At 36.8% G+C, this 20346-nt stretch overlaps 1 protein-coding gene across 4 annotated transcripts in view; it reads left to right on the top strand.

The window, feature by feature from the left end:
- LOC122556631 (protein FAM13B-like) overlaps window positions 1-20346 on the top strand; it is a 113846-nt gene that overhangs the window by 55614 nt on the left and 37886 nt on the right. For 3 of the 4 annotated variants that reach the window (XM_043703563.2, XM_087995328.1, XM_087995329.1), the window contains 3 exons: window positions 4353-4410; window positions 6609-6756; window positions 18469-18534. In XM_043703563.2, the coding sequence (XP_043559498.1) occupies window positions 4353-4410; window positions 6609-6756; window positions 18469-18534 (272 nt within the window). The remainder of the gene's footprint in view (window positions 1-4352; window positions 4411-6608; window positions 6757-18468; window positions 18535-20346) is intronic. The other variant, XM_043703564.2, reaches the window with a different exon arrangement.

The following is a 20346-nucleotide window of genomic DNA, read 5'->3' as shown; positions in this document are numbered from 1 at the left end:
ATCTTGCCCTGCTACATTTTGTGTCCTATTATGTTGTTAAGGTGATTCCACAGGTGGTGGGAGTTGTAAGATTGGTTTGGGCCTCTAACTTGATACTGCCTCTTGGCACCTCTGGCTTTGTGGAAGTCATGTTTGGATGTTCTGTATAGGTCTGTGTTGTATGACTTGAATGCTGCACGTTTCGTCTTTAGGGAGTGGATTTCCTGGTTCATCTAAGGTTTTTGATTGGGGAACACCTGGATTGACTTCAGTCTGATTGATTGATTCTGTTATGGATAGATGCGTATTAATCTATGTCAAACAGTTTAGGATCTGTCTTTTGGGTCTTTGTTAGTAGTGATCTACCAAGCCACTGTTGATGGACATCCAGGTTCTCCACTTGCAAAATCCCCTGCTTCTTCCTCAATTTGGATTACTGATTTATCAGCCAAAGTGACAGGATGAGGTGGTAGCCTGCAGGAAGTTTCTTTGCACATGTTTGTCCTGACGCCATGAAACTTAAAGGTGTCTGGTGTCAAAGTTGAACACTTCTAAGCAACTAATTTTCTGACATTATGCCTCTGTGCTGCCACCTCTGGCAAATCTGTACTGGTGGATTGGACCCACCCAGAATTGGTTATGTCTAGGATATTCTAAGGTATGATTCTGTGAACAGGACTATGTTGGGCTGTTGTTTGGTTTATAGGATAGATTTTAGTTCAAATACCCGATTAACATCTGGGAGAAATGTGGCTGTTTGCTGTTGTCATTTCCAGTGTCTAGGTCAGAATTTTCCAAAATGGTAATGTGACCTCATAAGAGTTGGCAATAATTTTAAGCCCTGAAAATGGGAACACTGGAGAAAGGTTTGGGGAAACTCTGATGTCTGATTTTGTCCCTGAGATGTAGGATTTGAAAGAACTTGGCCTTTTTGGAAAGGATTTAAGAACTGCATTGCTGAGAGTCTAGAGTCACATGTAGGCCAGACCAGGTAAGGATGGTAGATATCCAAGATTTTGAGCCATGTGGGCTTCTAGAAGATTCAAGTGGTTTAATTTCTGCAATTAGACTAGCTTTTAGTTCTACATTTTTAAAATTCAAATTTTACCACCCATATGGTGGGATCAAACATATTATCAAAACAATAGTCTAGTCTTCTGGATTTCTAGTGCAGCAGCATCATTACCACTAGAACATTGTGCCTTCAATTATCTTTGTAATTACCTAATTCCATGTACCTTGATTATAATGTAACCAGTCCGTGTCATCAGCAAATTTGGATATTTGATTCTACTGTCATTATCTTAAGTCATTAACAAAGTTGACGAATAGAGATTCCTACATGTCCTTTACAACAGGATACCACTAGCCATGGCCAGTTTGTTATCTCTACTCTATTTTTTGCCATTTGGCAATTTTCCTGACCAGATAATTTTTGTCTTCAATTCTATAGGCTCCAATTCTAGCTAACAGTCTTTTAGTTACTTTATGGACTTTCAGAAGGCATGTAATAAAAATAGTATTCATCTCCTGTCCTACATTAGCTGCCTCTTAAATCAGTAAGGTTCGTCTGTCCTTCACAAATCTGTGCTGGCTGTTTGATCAGCTGAAAATTAAGATATTATCTTTATTTCTAGCAGTTTCTCAATATTTGTTAGACTTACTGGTCCATAGTTCTATGTTTTCTTCAATCACCTTTCTTAGATAATGAAGTGATGTGCAGTTATCTAGTCTAAAAGAGAACTTTGAAAGAGCATTTCTAAGGTTCTCACCTAGAGGCTTTTAATTTGCGCTCAATTGTACAACCTTGCTAAAGGTGTTCTGTAATGTCAATCATTTCTCGTCATTTCTCTTCATTTTTGTATGCAAAGAATCAGTTTTCAGGTGATATCTGGGTGAGTAACTACACTTGCAGCTGTAAAATTAAAAGTGCATAGCAAATGTGACCTCTTCCTTCAGAAGGGAGGAGACCGAAAGCAGGATGCTGGAAATCAGGATAACTGTTAGCTGAACAGTTCTCAATGGAAATGCTGAGATCAGTTAAGGAGTTTGTAATAGGTAAATTCAAAAACAAATCAGACAGGAAGACTACCACTGTGCCAATTCTGGTACTAATGCCACCAATAATTTTGGTTCACTGATAAATGTTTAAATAGATAATTAGAATAGAACCATTAGATGTCATTAGTTGATTAACTATTTTCTACCCTTGCTGGTTGACAAACCTATTATTGAGAAATTTCACAAATTTGTCAAATGTTGCTCATGGCTATTTGAATATATTGTTTAAAAATCTAGAGGAAGAGACTCTACCCTCATACTGTGAAGTATTACATTATGCAGTTCACATTCTAACCTGTGGTGCAATTTCCACTTCTGAGTTGTTTTTCTACTTCCTTCAAATACTACTTGTCAGAGTTTAGCAGAATCGATGGGAGTAATATTTGGATGCAAGCCACATTATGTTAGGGACATGCTGTGACATGTGCTTCGTTCCTGTGCTCCCTGCTTTCTTTTTGCTGCCATTTGTTTTTGTCCTTGCTCACAAATACAAGGGTCTCTATTTTGGCTCTGTTTAATTTTAGCCTAGAAGTACATAGTACAGAGTAATTGTAGATTTCCAACTTTTGCTATGGATAAATTGTTCCATTATATATTGCCTTGCATGACCACCAAGACACTTACAGCCTCTGAAATACTTTTCCAAGTGTCAACATTGTGGTAATCGAGGGGAAACCATGTCGATTGGCTCACAGGAAATGTCTGTGAAGAGGAAGTGATAATAGTTGATTTTTCCAGTGAGATTTTAGCAGAGGGAAAATCATTGGTCAGATAAAAATTCTGCTCTTAATTGTTCTATGGATCTTTGACACCTGAGAAGTCAAAAGGTGGCATCTCTAGTGCAACATACCACTTTGTATTCTACTGAAATGTCAGCCTTGAATTTTTAGGCAAAAGTGAGGACTGCGGATGCTGGAAACCAGAGTTTAGATTAGTGGTGCTGGAAAAGCTCAGCAGGTCAGGCAGCATCTGAGGAGCAGGAAAATCAACGTTTCGGGCAAAAGCCCTTCAGGAAATTTAAAATTGGAATCAGTAGTTCAGGAGTGTGTGTGTGTGTAGGTACTTCAACGCAGTAGTAGCCTTGAATTTTTGTCATGAAATCTTGGGATCAAGCTTTGAACCCACAGCCTTCTGACTAAGGCAACAGTGCTGAGCCACAGCTGACCCCATAAAATGTAAGATTAATCCTAAAAATAATTTATCATAAACTGGAATAACATGATCAAAACTTTAACTTTAGGTCTGAAATTTGCCATTTTTGAGGGTGGAACCTAGAAAGAGAAGATGGCTATTCAGGTCCTCCCTTTTCCCTGAGCCTATTAAATGTTCAGTTAGAGTATGGCTGATACGTGTCTTAATTCAATTTATTCACATGCTTACAAAAATCCATTTGTCTGTATTTTCAACTTCATTTTTGGGTATGTGTATCAGATTTCTACTACTGCGCTGAAGTGCCTACAGACATCCCCCTGAACTTCTGATTTCAATTTTAAATTTATATTGTCCAGTTCTGAACTCCTCCAATCAGGGGAAAAGGGTTCATGGGAAGAAACTATCATTTTTTTGTTTTATTGTAAACACTGAATTGTATATAAATGCAGCTGTAACAATACAGAATAATATTTTTGATTGGATTCCATAATTGCATTATGAATGCTGCAATTTCTTTGGCCCCAGCTGCTGATGTTGTTCCTTGGTCTGTGCAGAGTTAAGGAATGGTAATGTCATGCAATTCATCTCTTCAGTCTGGTTAACACAATATCTGATTGCTGTTCAGGAACTCTAGGTGGAAAGGACAGTCAGCCAATATCTCCAATGAAACATGAAAAATTACAAAACCATCAAGTACAGCTGGTGCTGGTTTGGAAACATACTCAAGGCTTTTGGAGAAATTAGAAAGAGGCATTTCTAGTTTTCATATTACTATTTCAGATATTTGAAGAGATCTGTTTAACAAGGTTATCAAAATTGCAACATTCACACTTTGAGCTAGGAATACAACTCTTACTAAGAGAACTGGGATGTTGGGATAATCCAGCTCATGTACCATTGTTAGTGACTTGATAGTATTGTTTATAAAAATTTAATTCAAATTACTGATCTATAATGAGACTTTTTTGAGGACTGTGAAGTAAAAGCACCTATATTAAATATTAAAATTTAATATATTGGCAGGGGCATTTCAAATAACAAGAACAAGGTAATGTCTCTCTCAACTTCTTGAAATATTAAAGGACACCTGGCTATTTGAGGGCTTGTGTTTGAATGTCCAAAACAAAATTTACTTTCTTTAATTTTAATGTTTTTTGCAGGCCAGAAAGTACTTCTGTTTCTGAAATTGACGTAGGTAGTTCTTTCATGTTAACCTTGGTGAGTAAGAACGTGATTAGAAGCTTTGTGATAGCATGTGAAATATTTGTTGTGTGATTATTTTTAATGTGCAAACACAAGTTTTATTGTAGAATAAATTTATTCTTAGTCTACGAATCCTGTTAAATAGCACCAAACTAAAGAAAACAAGGGAGTGATTTGATTTTTTTTAAAAGAGATTCTACTTAGTAGTGATAGATGATTTTAACCTGGAGTTAAAGAGCAATGACTTTGAAATTAAGCAAACTAGTCATAAAGGCTGATGGGATGCAACAAAGCTTTTTTGGCAAAAGTTTGTTGTAAAGATTGCATCTTTTTATTCCATGTTTTTGATTGTGGATTAAAATAGGAAAAGGACTGTTTTAAAACCAGTGGCTGGGGAAGGAGTGCTGCACTTTATTCTTCTGGTACTTGATACTTGTGATAGCTGGAATATTACACTTGGGCATATTTCTAATAAAAAAAACTATTGCACCTACAGTTTTGCAGATTAATACTTCTGCAGCCAATTCGTCTTTTTACTTGTGATCTAGATAAATCCACTACTAGAACTGCTGAATAAACTTATTGTTTTTTTTTTCCCAGCAAAACTTATTTTGCCAAAGATATCTTTTCTAAGGCAAAGAGAAAATTTTTTTGGCTAAATGTTTTCCTGAGACTCTTGTCAAGATCCTGACAAAGATCCAGTCCTCTTGTTTTCAGTTAGAATAAATGTTTGTAAATTGCTATTTAGTTGTCTGTCATCAATTAAGTATAATTTAATCCCAAATAATATGAAAGTCATTAAATTTCATTCCTACAAAAAGGACTTCTGTTTCAGTTATTGACTTGCAGTTGAAATCAAGCTTATAGGTGATCAGGTCAGCCAAGGAGAGTCTGAGTTCTTACCTCTGGTGGTGAAAATAGAGGCAGTTTCTGTTTGTGAATGGATTTCCTCCTAGTGGAAACTATTCCCTTTTTTATGAAAGTGACCGATAATTAGCAGTAAAGAGGGAAATCCATGGGCAGGTGAAGGAAATTAATTATGTGGTATTTATACTGCCTGATAGTCTGAATATTATGTATTTTACAGCTGAAGAGAGTTCAAAGCTATCTGTTTACTCAGTCCTTTAAAGGATATGAGAAGTGAGCAACATATGAAGCGAAACATCTCTCTTTAAAAGGGACAAATGTCACTTGATTTCCCTTCATTTAAAAAAAAATCTTGTGGAATCTTTCATGGAATGAAGTTTGCTGAACATAACGATCAGTCAGTGATGAGGAAATAAGTAATTATAAAAAAATTCAATACAAAACTTTTCGGTTGTTTAATTCGACCAATTGATCAACTTCAGAATTACTGTTAGACTTTGGCAAAGTTAAATAAATTTGTTTAGAAGATCAGATTTGCTACCAAAACAACTTAATGATTTGCTAATTCCAGCTGTAGCTTCACTGAAGTATTTGCTTAATTTGAATACACCACTAGGTGTGGAGGGAGATATTATCAATGACCATTTTCAACAATGTAGAATCTAACCATTGCCCACGATATTCAGTTGCACTGCAATCATTTAAATTCCCCATTATCAAATGCTGGGGTTTACCATTGATCAGAAACTCAACTGGACTCTCCATATAAATATTGTGCTTGTAAGAGGTTACGAATCCCATGGTTATTAACTCATCTCCTGACTTTGCAAAAACTGTCCTCCTCTGCAAAGCACAAGTCAGGAGTGAGATGAAATACTCTCCACTTGCTGGAGCTCTAATAACACTCAAGAAGCTTGACGCCAGACATGCTAAGAGCAGCAAATATGTGGGACTGCCACTACCTGCAAGGTTCCTCTCTAAGCCACTCTCCATTCTGATTTGGAATATATCACCATTCCTTCACTGATGGGTCAAAATCCTGGAACTCCCTACCAACAACATTTTTGTAACTACACCAAATGGACTGCAGCAGTTTAGAATGACAGCTTACAGTTATCTTCTCAAGGATAACTATATGGATGGACAATAAATGTTGGCCCAGCCAGTAAAGTCCATATCCAGTGAATGAATATGGGGGGAAAAGAAAATGTTTTAAGTACATGTCTGCTACTACTGTTGGATTCTTCTACTTCTAGGTTTTTCCTTGAAAATGTATTCATTTGGACTAACAATTACAAATTTATTTAATTGCAAACTGATAATAACATTTTCTATTTATCTTTTAGAATTCGTCTGCGGAAATTTATGATTTAAATGCTAACAAAAAGTCAGATGTGCCAAAGAGCAAAGAAGTTTCTAATCAGGATAACAGAGTGCGACCAGAAATTGCTCACCTTGATCTGAAAAGGGTGACTGAGACAGGTGACTGGGAAGGTAATTGCAGTGTTATTATTGAGTACTTTTAAATTTTCTGAAGTGCACATTGCATGATGTAATACTATTTTAATAAAACTGGCAGTGCTTGATAATGTATATCATGTTTATTGAAGTGTTCTGATATGTCAAATGACTAACTTTGTTGTGTGGTAAAAGGTTGTGATATAAAAGTCTTAAGAGATTCTGCTCCAGTAATTTTTTGAGAAAATATCAGCCATCGTGGACAGAGGGGAACTAATAGATGTATTTGGACTTTGAGAAAGTGTTCAAGTTACCTCAAAATGTTAAGTCAGAAGAACCATGGTTTTGGAGGTAATATATTGGCATGGATAGAAAATTAGCTGATGGGCTGGAAACTGTGAATTGGATAAGGGGTTCTTTTTCAGGTTGGCAACCTGTAAACAGTAAGGTACCACCCTGGATCAGTGCTAGGATTGCAATGGTTTCCCACATATATTACTGATTCCAATATATATTACTGATTTGGAGAAAGGAAGCAAATGTACTGTAATCAAATTTGAGACAACACAAAAGTATATGAGAAGCCAAGCTGCAGAGAGGGTGCAAACAGTTTACAGGGAGATGTTGCTTGGTTAATGACTTGTGCAAGAAGCTGGCAAAATGGAGTATAATGTGGGAAGATATGAAGTTGTTCAATTTGGAAGGGAGAACAAAAGAACAGTATGAGTTAAATGGAGAAAAATTGCAGCAAGCTGCAACACAAACAGATTTGGGGGTACTTTTGCTTAACCCAGAAAAGTAGTGCACAGGTGCAGCAGGTAATCGCGAAGGCTAATGCAATGTTTGCTCTTATTTCAAGCAGGTTGAGGTATAAGAATAGAGAAGTCTTGGTATTTCAGAATATATATCTCAGCATTGAAGCTCGTTTGGTTAACTAGGGTGATCCCATGTTTGGAAAGATTGCCTCATGAGCAAAGGGTGAACAAGTTGGGAGCCTATTCACTGGAATTTAAAAGAATGAGAGTTGATCTAATTGAAATGTATATGTTTCTGAGGGGGTTTCACACGGTAAATGCTGAGAGGATTTCCCCTCTTGGGAGTACCAGAGGGCATAGTCTCAGAATAAAGGGGTGCTAATTTAAGACTGAGACAAAGAGGAATTTCTTCTGAGGGTTGTGGGTCTTTAGAATTCCTTGCTGAAGAGAGCTGTGGGGGCATAGTCCATATATTATATATAATATCTATGTAAGGTTGCAAGAGATTCTTGATCAGTAGTGGGATGAAGAGTTATGGGGGAAAAGGCGGGAAACCAGTCAGGAATTTTGGATCAGCCGCGATTCTATTGAATGGCTGAACAGGCTTGAAGAGCCGAACTGCTCTACTCCTATTCCTATTCCTATTTTCGTATGGTCTTCAAAGAAATGATGATCATGGTACAGAAATAATTACTTTCAAATTCTGTAGCTAATGTTTGACCATGTGTCACAAAATATGAAATTTTCGAATAAAGCTTCTGCTAGATGGATTTGCTAAATTTCTCCATGTCCCAAATTTAAACTCTACAAAGCTCATAATTTGTCCTCTTACACTTGAGGTCTGTACCGATTCACTTTGTCGTAGGTTTATTACTGCGACCCATGATGTGAGAAACTGGAGTAAGCTTGCCTTAATTTCATGTAAAATAATTCCAGCTGAATCAACTTAATTTTATGAAAGGAAATTTTTTTTATTTTTCACAGATTTTAGTCTTTTGAGGTTCAAAATTGCAGAGTAAGTAAATGGGGCCAGTTAGATGCAGAATATTTAGATTGTCAGCATTCAGATGTCCTAATCAGCATTTCTGCCATTTCATCCCATCAGTATGGACTGGATTATACCAGGGATAAAATGCCAGTGTTTAACTCACTGAAGGACTGTAAGACAATGTTTGGGGTTGTTTGGTGCATGTCCCAGTGACATTCGTGAAACACTCTGTCAGCTGGTGTTCTTTTTCACCAAAAGTAGAGGAGACAACATTGAGAGCAGTGGACCAATAGATGACGTGATTGGATGTGCAGGAAAATCTGCCCGATCATTTGGGGCCTTGGATGAAAATAAGGTGGGGGGGTGAGGTGTGGGTGCAGGTTTTACATGTCCAGGGACAGCAAGGGAAGGTATTGGGAGTAGAAGGTGTGTTGGTGGGGGGTGAGGGGCGTGGACCTAAAGACAGAGCCAGTAAGGGAACTGTCTCTGCAGAACGCAGAAAGCCCAAATTGCCAATTCTCTTTAGATCATAATAATTCAAGTTGAAATATGTTCTTGACCCAGCCGTGATGATCTGCTATTGGGGTTTAATGTGCACTAAGGCAGGGTGGAACAGCTTTGAAGTTTCTTACTACCTGCATTAGATACAAGCAGAGTGCTTACAGTTGAAACAGAAATTGGAAATCCTATTTCCGCAAGTTGCCATTTTTTATGCTTTTAAGCACAAAATCTGTTGAGATTTTGTGTGGTGTAATAAACAGGTTAGTTATGACTTAGAAAATCTAAAATTTAGCTTGACTTTAATGAGACCTTTCAAAAATACTTTTTTCATATGGTGCTGTATTTAACATTTCCATAGTTAATATCATAGTTAAGTGTGATATGGCAGAGAAAGGACTTCACTGCTCCCAAATAAGATTATTTCACAATAATGATAATTGAGGAGGTATTAAAATGGTCTTTAAATTCCAAGTGTTGCTTGTTTTTCTTGAGTCAAAGCTTTATGACATTGTAGTTTAAGGTAAATCAAAATGCCCAAATTCAAAACCTAATGAACGTATTTTAACAGCAATCTTAATGTTGTATCATGAGAAAATTAGTGCTGACGTACGAACTGCCTATTCTAATGGTTCAAATCGACCTTTAATATCTAGTGGAACTACTTAAGGAAAAATAGAGTCCTTCAGATGTCCTAAGCATCATTTCTCCCACAAGCACTATTATCAAATATTAGATTAATAATTCATTTTAGGCAGAGCTGATATAGTTTTATGAAAGGAAAATTTGATTTTAACATATTGATTGGCCTTTTGAGATTGGAAGCAGGTGGATAAAGGGAGCCAGTAAATGCAGTATATTTAGATTGTCTGTCTGTGGCATTCACTAAGTCCACACAATATGTTAACACAAAATTAGAACTTCTCAGATTGGCTGTTAGAGATTAGTTTAGATTGTGGGCTGGTTAAAAAAGAGAAGGCAGAAATTACTAGGTCATCAGTACAGGATTAGAATATCACAATGTCTATTACCTGAGTCTCGGCTATTAAAGTCAATCAATAGCTGCATGAGGGAAGTTAAAAATCACAACACCAGGTTAAAGTCCAAGAGGTTTATTTGGAAGCACTAGCTTTCAGAGCGCTGCTCCTTCATCAGATCCAACACTGGGACATCCAGGTCATGCATGAGGGAATTAAGTGTAATGTAAAATTCTCTAACTTGCAAAATAAGGAGGGAAAGCAAGCTGTGAGGAGATTGCAGAGATTGTAAAACATGAAGTGGTCAGCTAAGATTGTAGTAGATGGAATGTAATGTTAAAAAGTATGAAATAATTCACTCTAGTAGGAAAACGAGAAAGCAAAATATATTTGGGGAAGGAGAAAAGTGAGACACTAGTAAGGATAGGAATTTGGAGGGATTTTAGAGAGACATACAAAATTCTTAAGGTTTGGCAAATCAGTTGCCAAGGGGCTGTTTTCTCCTGGTTAGGTAGACTAGAACTAAGTGCAATCGTTTCATAAGGGAGTTAGCATTTCAGACTCTGATTTCTTTAATCAGATTGCTTGTTTGATTTTTAGAATTCTCAGCCCGAGAATTGCAATGGCTGCTCAGTTGATGAGAATGTTCAAGACTGGGTTGTATATGTATTTGGACACGTAGGAATAGCATTGGGAAGTGGACTTAATATGAAATTACAGTAATTATATTTATTGGAGCTAACTCAAAGAACCATACTACCCAGTCACGCTATTTTCCAATGTTCTGTAAGAGACATTGTTAATGTAAAATGAATGAGATTTGCTAACAAGATGGAAACTTGTTATGAATAGTAATTGTGACATATTTTGTATTTTATGTTTTACGAAGGTGGTATATAAATGCAGATATTTTCTGGATATCAAACACCGTCTAAAGTCAAATGGTGACTCTGTTAACAAATATAAATTCTACTGTGTGCTCGCAAGAAATAATGAGCATTCTCAAGGTCATTCTAATCTGAATCATTCAACTAAATACAAGAGTAGCTTGAGAGTAGAACTCTGATCCAGCCAGCTAAGTCTCAGTAGACAACTCTCATGCTGGTTTTGGAGCAAGTGTTGGAGCACTAATATGAGAGAAGAAAGAAATGAACTCTTCCTCTAACCTGTCACAGATACACCTATCCACGACAGTGTTGATGGGAATGATCATTACTTAGTCATACATGTTTAAGTTGCAACAAACCATTTGATTCTTTTAGTTCCAAACTGACACTCCATGGAGCAATCCAGCTGATTCCATTGTCCCTCTTTTATCTCCACAGCCTTGCCAGTTGTTTTTCCCTGAAGCCAATTCTCCTTTGACAGAGGTGGTAACAAACAATAATTGCAATCTTATAAGAGTTCAAGGCCATTCTCAATTGTATTTTCAGAAGAAAATTCTCCTCTTCCCCTGTATAATTCTTGCCCAAATCTTAAATCTGTGTCCCTGGACTTGTACTGTTAGCAATTGAAAACGGTGTTTTTTTTTTAAAACTTCACTTTTTTCTCAATGTGTCAATCTTGTACATCCCTTCTGGATCTCCTGATAGCCTCCTTTTTGTTGCAAGGAGAAAAACTCCAGCTTCTCCAACCTAGTGCTAAAATCCCATATTCCTGAATCAATTGTGCTAAGTCTCCCCTGAGGACATTTTGCACTCCTGATAGATATGTCCAAGTCTTAAAGGACTTGGCTACCAAACTAAATTTTGTGGCAGACGGTGAAGGAACCAACAAGAGGAAAAAAGACTGGACAGACTGACCCTCTCCCTTGTGCAAAGATCAAGCATATCATGGAGTGACTGCAGGATATTCTTCTAGGGAAGCGTGAACAGCCGGAGGTTGTGATTGTAGTCCATGTTGGTGCCAATGATATTGCCAATGGAATGAAGTCTTGAAAGCAAATTTTATGGAGCTTGGAAAAACATGGAAAAGCAGAATCTATAATGCAGTGACTAAAGCATGCTAGTGAGGATAAAAACAGGAAAATTGTGCAAGAGTGCAGGTCGCTACAAAGCTAGTGTAAGAGGGTGGGCCTCAGAAATTTGAGGCATTGGAGTCTGTTTTGGGCCAGGTCAGTGTCTCAGCAAGATGATGCGAGCATACGCTGTGCGAGAATTGCTGGTACTATTGGATAGGGTCTAATCTAGGTTGGAGGTGGAATTCTGAAAGGGACCTCCAATTCATCGGAAGCAAAACTAGAGAATGGAAGTAAAGTAGAAAACAAAAATAGAAGACAGACAAAGTATAGGCATACATCAAGTGGGATTGGAATAAAGAATTTTTTTAAAAATTAATGGCTTGTGACCTGAATGCACATGGTTCATTTGTCTCTATAGAGATGTGACCACAGGGTGACCAAGTTTAGAAACTGACTAAGAATATTTGGTATTAAGGAATGATAGGCAAATACAAAAAGAAGTTAGGGAAGCGCTATGGGCCCAGATTAGATGTATTTCAGATTACACTGGGAGGCAAGGGCGGAGATTTCAGGAACCTGACATTGCTATGGCTGGAAAGGATTTGAAAAGTGAAGGGTGGCAAATGCATCATTCTTCAAGAAAGTTGGTCGAAATTAACCAGGGAGCTTTTGCCAGAGGGTCTAAAATCAACGGTGGGAAAACTGTTGGGGGAAGAAATTCTGAGGGGCATAATTATTTTCTCTGTGGAGAGGGCAGGATTAATTAAGGATACTCAGCATTGCTTTGTCAGAGGGAGATCTTGTCTGACGGATTTGATTTGAATTTTTCAAAATTAGAGGGACTTCCATGTGCAAGTCCATAGAAGGCAGCAGGACAGGTACAAAAGATGGCTAAGGCAGCATTTGGTAGATTTTCCTTTAATAGTGTAGGCATAGAGTTAGGAGGCTATGGAGCTATATATAAATGTTAGGCCACAGCTGGAATACTGTGTACAGTTCTGGATTCCACACTATAACATGGAAGTGATTGCTCTCGAGAGGATGCAGAGGATATTCAAGGTGTTGCCTGGGTTTGAGTCTTGCACCTATTAAGCAAGATTAGATAGGCAATAATTGTTTTCCTTCGAGCAGACCTGACTTGAGGTATACCAAATTATGAAGGGCAAAGAAAGGATAGATAAGAATGACCCTTTGACCCTTAGTTGAGGTGTCAGTAACCAAGGGGCATAAAATTAAGGCAAAGAGCAGGAGGTTAGAAGGGATTTTAGGAATAATGATGTAACCCAGAGGGTGGTGGTAGAGAAGGGTGCCATCACAACATTTAAGAAGTATTTAGAAGATTCACTTGAAGTGTCATAGCATGCAAAGCTATGGCCAAGTGCTTGAAAATGGTTTTGAGAATTGGTATGTTCTTGATGACTGGTATTGACATGATGAATTGAAGGGCTTCTTTGTTCCTGTAAAACTCTGACTGTACAACTGAGTCTTGAGGAAAGAGAGTAGTCCATTAAAAGGGACTTCAATCTTAGATTGAAGGATTGAGATAGATAACTCAGCATGATGGAACTAAAACACGAAGGGGCAGTAAATGTTGGAGAGAGCTGGCTTGAGAGATAGTGGATGCATTGGTGGTTATCTTTAAAATTTTATAGATTCTGGGAAGTTTCCCACTAACTGGAAAGTATATTTAACCCTTCCGTTTAAGGATGGAGGAAGAGGGAGAATGGAGAACTGCAGAGTTGTTAGTTTGTCATCTGGAGTAGGGGGTCGGGGGGAGACCTTGGAATCCAGTAAACAGGTGGTGGTTACTGAATGAATGTTTAGAAGGTAATAGCAAAATTGAACAGAGTCAACTTGGATCCATGAAAGAGAAATCATATTTAACAAATTTAGGGTTTTCTGAAGATATTACTTCTACGTTAAATGAGGAGTGTACTGCCACTTGGTCAAAATGCTGGAATTCCTTTCAAAATAATTCTGTGTTTGTACCACACAGATTGCAGCAGTTCAAGAAGGCATTTCGCCATCACTTTCTGAATGGAAATTATGGTTTACAATAAATGCTGTCCTAACAAGCAACACTGTCTTCTGTGAATGAATAAATTTTTAAGAACCACATCTGCTGTTGTCATTAACTTGACACTTAACTGTGCCTAACAGCCATAAATAGTATATAAATATGAGAGCTGGAAAAAAAAGTTGAAGGATGTATGATTTGAGTCACTGATCACTATCCCCACCCCATATCTTAAATTTAAAATACAGAATAACAACAGCAGCAGATGCATGGGAACAGCTGCTTGCTCCTCTTACGTTTTAAACCATCTAGGTTTGGTAATATTTCTGCAGCACCCTTTTATTAGGAACGGCTAGACAGACTAGGCCTTTATCCTCTGGAGTTTATAAGAGTCCAAGTTGACTTAATTGAAATGTACAAGATTACCAAGGAGATGAAGGATTATTGGGGATATACAGGAATGTAGAATGTTGAGATTAAAATCAGAATAGCCACTATCATATTGAATAGCGGACAAAGCTGAGAGCCAAATACCTAATCTCTTTTTGTTTTGCTCGATATGTTCACACACACTTCATTTCATCACCGTCGTCTGACTTTGTCATTCATACAAATGATTTGGATGTGAGCATAAGAGGTATAGTTAGTAAGTTTGCTGATGACACCAAAATCGAAAGTTGTAGTGGACAGCGAACAAGGTTCCCTTAGAGTACAATGGGATCTTGATCAGATGGGCCAATGGACTAAGGAGTGGCAGATGGAGTTCAATTTGGATAAATGTGATGTGCTGCATTTTGGGAAAGCAAATCTTAGCAGGACTTGTTTATTTAATTGTAAGGACCCAGGAGGTGTTGCTGAACAAAGGGAGTTCAGGTTCATGGCTCCTTGAAAGTAAAGTCGCTGGTAGGGAGGATAGTGTAGAAGGCATTTGGTATGTTTTCATTTATTGGTCAGAGTATTGAGTAGAGGAGTTGGGAGGTCATGTTGGGAATGTGCATGACATTGGTTAGGCTACTTTTGGAATATTGTGTGCGCTTCTGGTCTCCTTCATATCGGAAGGATGTTGTGAAACTTGAAAGGGTTCAGAAAAGATTTACAAGGATGTTGCCATGGGGGAATTTGAGCAATAGGGAGACGTTAAATAGGTTGGCGCTGTTTTCCTTGGAATGTCAGTGCCTGAGGGGTGTCCTTTATAGAGGTTTATGAAATTATTAGGAGCGTGGATTGAATAAGTAGATAAGGTCTTTTACCTGGATGAGGGAGTCCAGAATTAGAGGGCATAGGTTCAGGGTGAAAAGGGAAAGATATAAAAGACACCTAAGGGGCAACGTTTTCATGCAGAGGGTGGTACGGGTATGGAATGAGCTGTCCGAGGAAGTGGTGGAGGCTGGTCCAATTGCAACATTTAAAAGGCATTTGGATGGGTATATGAATAGGAAAGGTTTGGAGGGATATGGGCCAGGTGCTGACAAGTACGACTACATTAGGTTGGGATATCTGGTCGGCATGGACGAATTGGTCTGAAGGATCTGTTTCCATGCTCAACATCTCTGACTCTGTGACCAAGAGGGATTGGCAGTAAGTGCTGGTTTTGTCAGTGATACCCAATGCCCAAGACAAATATACAATTAATTAGTACTTTCAATTTTAACCCAATCCGAAATGCAACCTTCAAATTGTAACACAAAATCTGGGTAGTTAGCTTGTGGGTGGCAATAAAGCAAACAGTATTGGAATGCATTGTAAAGTCAGTTGCATTTCAGTTTGTTCATTTGAAAATGAATGGTGCTTCTATCAGGATGCATTTGTATATAGTTCTGATTCCTTTGACAGAAGGTCCTAAAGATAGAATTAAGCTAAGTTTGAGGAATGCTTATACAATCTAATGCTTTTTATTCCAGGTGAGAGACCCCAATGGAGTCTGTACTAAGATACAATAGATACAGGGTGGTATATAGATTCTAATTTAATAATCATTACTTTCTGATGTGTCACTGCAGCAGAATTAAAGGTTTCTGGTGTAGGGAAAAATGTTGGTGAAAAGCTGCAACTGCTGGCAGGGAAGCATTAAATCAGATTGAAAACTGGACTGGTGAGTGGAATGTGATCAAATGGCTGAAAAGTTAAACATAGAAATTCAAATTGAAGCATTGTAAATTGAAAATTGGTTAGTTCTGAAAGGCTAACATCTTTTGAGTGTTGTGATTTTGAAAATACTGTTAAAACTTGATTTATATGTATAGTATTGCATAATTTCAATCCTTGATTTCCATTTACTTCTGATATTCTTCCTCATTGAAAAAAAGATTTGTTTTCTTGATTTTTCTCTTGTAATTGTTTGTCATGTTTTCCACCGTCAGCAGGAAATTATTACACATCTACAAGGAATGAGACACCTAGCAAATTGGTCCATAGAAAATCAGAGTAGAAAAATATATGCTACTTGGTGTGATTTACTATGAAGCCACTTAAAGACAAGGCTTTGTAACTTGTATAGCAATCTCTTATTGATTGTTGAAGTTTGATGTGACTGATTTGTGTGGAATTGAAAAAAATAAATTTTATCAGCCAAAAAAAACTTTTTGGTAAAAAGTTGTACTGAATAAACTTTGGTTCTGTTGCAGTGATGATATTCAGAGGATTCCCATTTACTCTAATCACACGTGTTCTGACCAAGTTTATTTTGAGTTCGCAATTAAAATTTCTTTCTGGTGTGTTTTAAAATCATTGTTAGGTATGTTGGTATACCTTTTGATTAATTTAATTTCAGTTTGACACTTAGGATCAGAAGACCAGAAACATAGTCGATAGAGCTCCTAAATGAAACAAAAGACACAGTTTGCAAAAAAGCTGATCCTGATGGCTTTTTTGCAGTATTGGTCTAATAGAAGTTGATCTAAAATTTAACTCTTTGCATTGCATCATCTCCAATCTCCAAAATCTTTTGAATGTGTTGTTGCTTCCTAAATCTGCAATAATATTTCTTCAGACTCAATTTTTGAGTCCCTTCCACCAGATGTTTGGCTTGAAATCATTAGAGACAAATTAGTTTGTGCATCTGTGACACTTTCTCCTTGATCTTTCTGCATCCTTTGACCACATTACAATCTACAACAATTCTCCTTTTTGTCCAGCTCAGTGTCACTGCTGTTACCTTCTCATTTTATTTAGAGCTACTAAGTCACTCACAACAGCTTCTCTCCATGTAAGATTGTCTGTATAATCACCCAACAATATAAATATTCTTGGCCAACACCTATTTCTCATCTACATGCAATGACATTGTCCAAAAACTCAACATTAGATTCCTTGCGTTAATGACATTCTGCTTTTTCTCCTCAAAATTCCACAGGCTCTGATTTGTCACAGTGCTTTCTGGAATCCAGTTTTAAATGAGCAAGAAATTTTTCATAATTTAAAAATTGAGAAGATAAGCATTGGTTTGATGATTCTTGCCACAAATTCCATCCTCTTTCAATCAATTCTGTCCCTCTACTTGTTTTGTAATCTCTGCATGAGTTCTCCCTTCCCTGTCTCTAAACTACTTTTGAGGTGTCTGCTCTTCCAATTTTGGCCTTTTGTGCATCCCTAATTTTAATTGCTGTGGCATGGGTGGCCCTCCTTTTAATTGTCTTAGACCCTGAGCATTGAAATTCAACCACTACTTGCTGTTCAGCTCTCTTTTGAACCACAATATCACCTCTTGCCCACATCTGCCATAATATTTGTGAGAGCCTGTTTCTCCCTCTTTCCTCTTTAAAATACTCAAAAGCTGTCTTACTAACCCAGTTTTTGTCCTGATACTTTGTGTGATTCCGTGCTAAGCTTTAATTGCATACGGTCCTGTGAAGTTTTAGCATGTTTTCCTATGTTAAATGGCACTGAATACTTTATAGGTTGTTGTAGGTGACTGAATTTTTAGTACTTGATTATATCAGCCTACTCTTTGTTTTGTTATTGTAATGGTTCTTGATGCAGCACTGAGTGATAGCAAAGAAGCTAATTTCCCCAACTTGAATGTTTGATATTATTCTGAAGCGATCCTAATGTTGTCATCTAGGGATTTAGTGGTTACTTGTTGCTGCAATGATACTTAATTGTTGCACATCAGTTTGGGCACCATCTGAGTGTACCCTGAGAGTGTCTCAACTTTGCTTTTGGCGGAAAATGCATTTCAGGGAGAGAGTGGAAATGATTTTGGAGGGTTTTGTGCCTTTCAAGAAAGGAAATTTATTAGTAATAATGCAGTGTTTTACATTCATGTGACTCAATGTGTGAGAATCGATGTCATCTGAGTAAAGCAAATGCAAATTTGAATTGACGTAGAATGCATTCTATTAAAGTGGTTTCATATCTAGATCTCCATAAATCTGCTACAGCTTATTTCAGTATTTTATTTTATGCTACATGTTTACCATAAAAGCAAATGCCGTTTTTGATTCTGGTAGTGAATTAGTTGTGATTGTATTTTCTGTTTTATTTTTGTGTTTTATGGGGTGTCTGTGACTGCTTGCTGCTCACACTGGTATTTTTGCCGTTTTTCATTCTATTAGCGCCATGTACAATCACTTTTCCCTTCATTGATTTCAAAACAATGCATCTTCAAAGAGATGGGAATGGTAAGTATGCTTTGCCATCGATCTGCATTCAGTCAACCAGCATTTAGAAATATCAAGAATAAAAGCTTCAGGTGACATGGAAAAAGAAATCTTACTGATTTGGCTTTCTTTTTTTTTTAAAAAAAAAACTCTTTAATCGTGGGATATGGAATCTGTGAAAACTAATTTTTAACCCTTTGAAAACTGGTGAACTGATTAATTCATTCTGGAAGTATCTCAGTTCTGTGATCTTTATTAACACTGAATTAGTATTTTAACGTTTGTAAAATTATACACTTCTTGGCCAGTTACACTTTTTAACCATTTTCTAAATAAGTTTGATTATTTTGATTGTGTACAATTTGTGATTTGTGTCTTACGTCTGCATCTTTTAATTATTATAGCAGTGGATCTGCACATTAGAAATCAATGATCTCTTTTGATGTTTGTTCAATGTGTAAAGATATAAGTGATTGAGCCACACGAATTGAGAATATGCCAGATCTAATGCTGGTGAAACTAGCAATAGGATGCTGAAATTTGGCTTGGTATTTCTTGTTCGTAGATCCACACAGTTCATTACTATCCATTTAACATTTACTGAAAGTGAGGTTGATTGAGGGCAAGATCTGACTCCACTGCATTGAGTCACAATCAAATATTTTACCTAGCATTGTTTAAAAGAATCGCTTTGGGGGTGAAATACTGAAGGATGACTGACAAAAGTTGGAATTGTAATTTTCTTAAGGAGTCAGTGTTTTGAGTAGAGGGAAAAAGTCCTGGATTACAGATGTTAAAGAGCTGAAGACTAGAAAGCATACTGAACTGTTATTTTTTAGTTACTTTGTTTTTTGAACTTGGGATTTTGAAATTTTAAAATTAATGCAAATGATTGCTATCATGATTTTGAACTGAAAATTCTAAAATATTCAGTACTCAAAGGGTTAATGTTAGCATTCTGAATTAGTGTCAATTATATGCATTTAGTACATCTAATTGGTCTGTGTATAATAATTTTCAGATTAAATTCAATAAATCTTGTTTTATTTTGATTTGACCATTGGTTCCCTGAAGTTTTAAAATGAGGATTTTGACTTTGTGTGGTACACACATCAATAAATGTCTCTTTTGCAGAATGTATGTATTTCTTCATACACGTGATTAGAATCATAATTGCTAATGTCTGCTTTGACAAAAATATTGTGAAAACTGGAAGATAAAAGGTTTGCAGTTTAAAATCTAAAACTACATTTTTTTTTTGTAGTATTTTTGTTCTGCTTTCATGTATCAAAGCCAGGCACTTTCAATTAGTAGAGCAAACTTTAAAAACGACTGTGTAGGGAGGGTAAGTGGAAAGAAGCAAATAAATGAGTAATAATAATGACATAGTGAATCGAAAGGTTTACTAATCATAAGGTACTTTTTGGTTTTTAATGGACACTTGTCATTGGAGTAATGTTACTGGAGTATATGAACTGAACATGGAATAAACTGACCAGTTTAGGCAGCTGTCGTTTCTGTAAATTTGTCAGCAGTTGAAGGGTTGATCTTGATGCTAAAAATAATTTTGTACTTCTTTCTTTGACATCTATCTGAATGCAATTAATAATTATTGAAATTTTTATTAGGGTAAATTAAGTTATTAATCAGGTTGTTGTCAAAGTTAGTATCATTTGTGTATAGATAAAAGCTTTTCAAAATTTGAAATTGAATATATTGACCCTGATGTTTTACTTCATTAATTTAAATTGGAATGATTGGATTTTTACCAAAATTAGTTGTGAACATTTTGCTACTCTTGGTTGGAAATGCTGAGTTAGATTAGATTACTTA

The sequence above is a fragment of the Chiloscyllium plagiosum genome, unplaced genomic scaffold (genome assembly GCF_037043375.1).
Source record: "Chiloscyllium plagiosum isolate Xiang-an unplaced genomic scaffold, Cpla_swu_hap1 HiC_scaffold_16, whole genome shotgun sequence".
Classification (NCBI taxonomy): domain Eukaryota; kingdom Metazoa; phylum Chordata; class Chondrichthyes; order Orectolobiformes; family Hemiscylliidae; genus Chiloscyllium; species Chiloscyllium plagiosum.
Note: the sequence above shows the minus strand (reverse complement) of the source record. Positions and strands in the feature narration are given on the sequence as shown.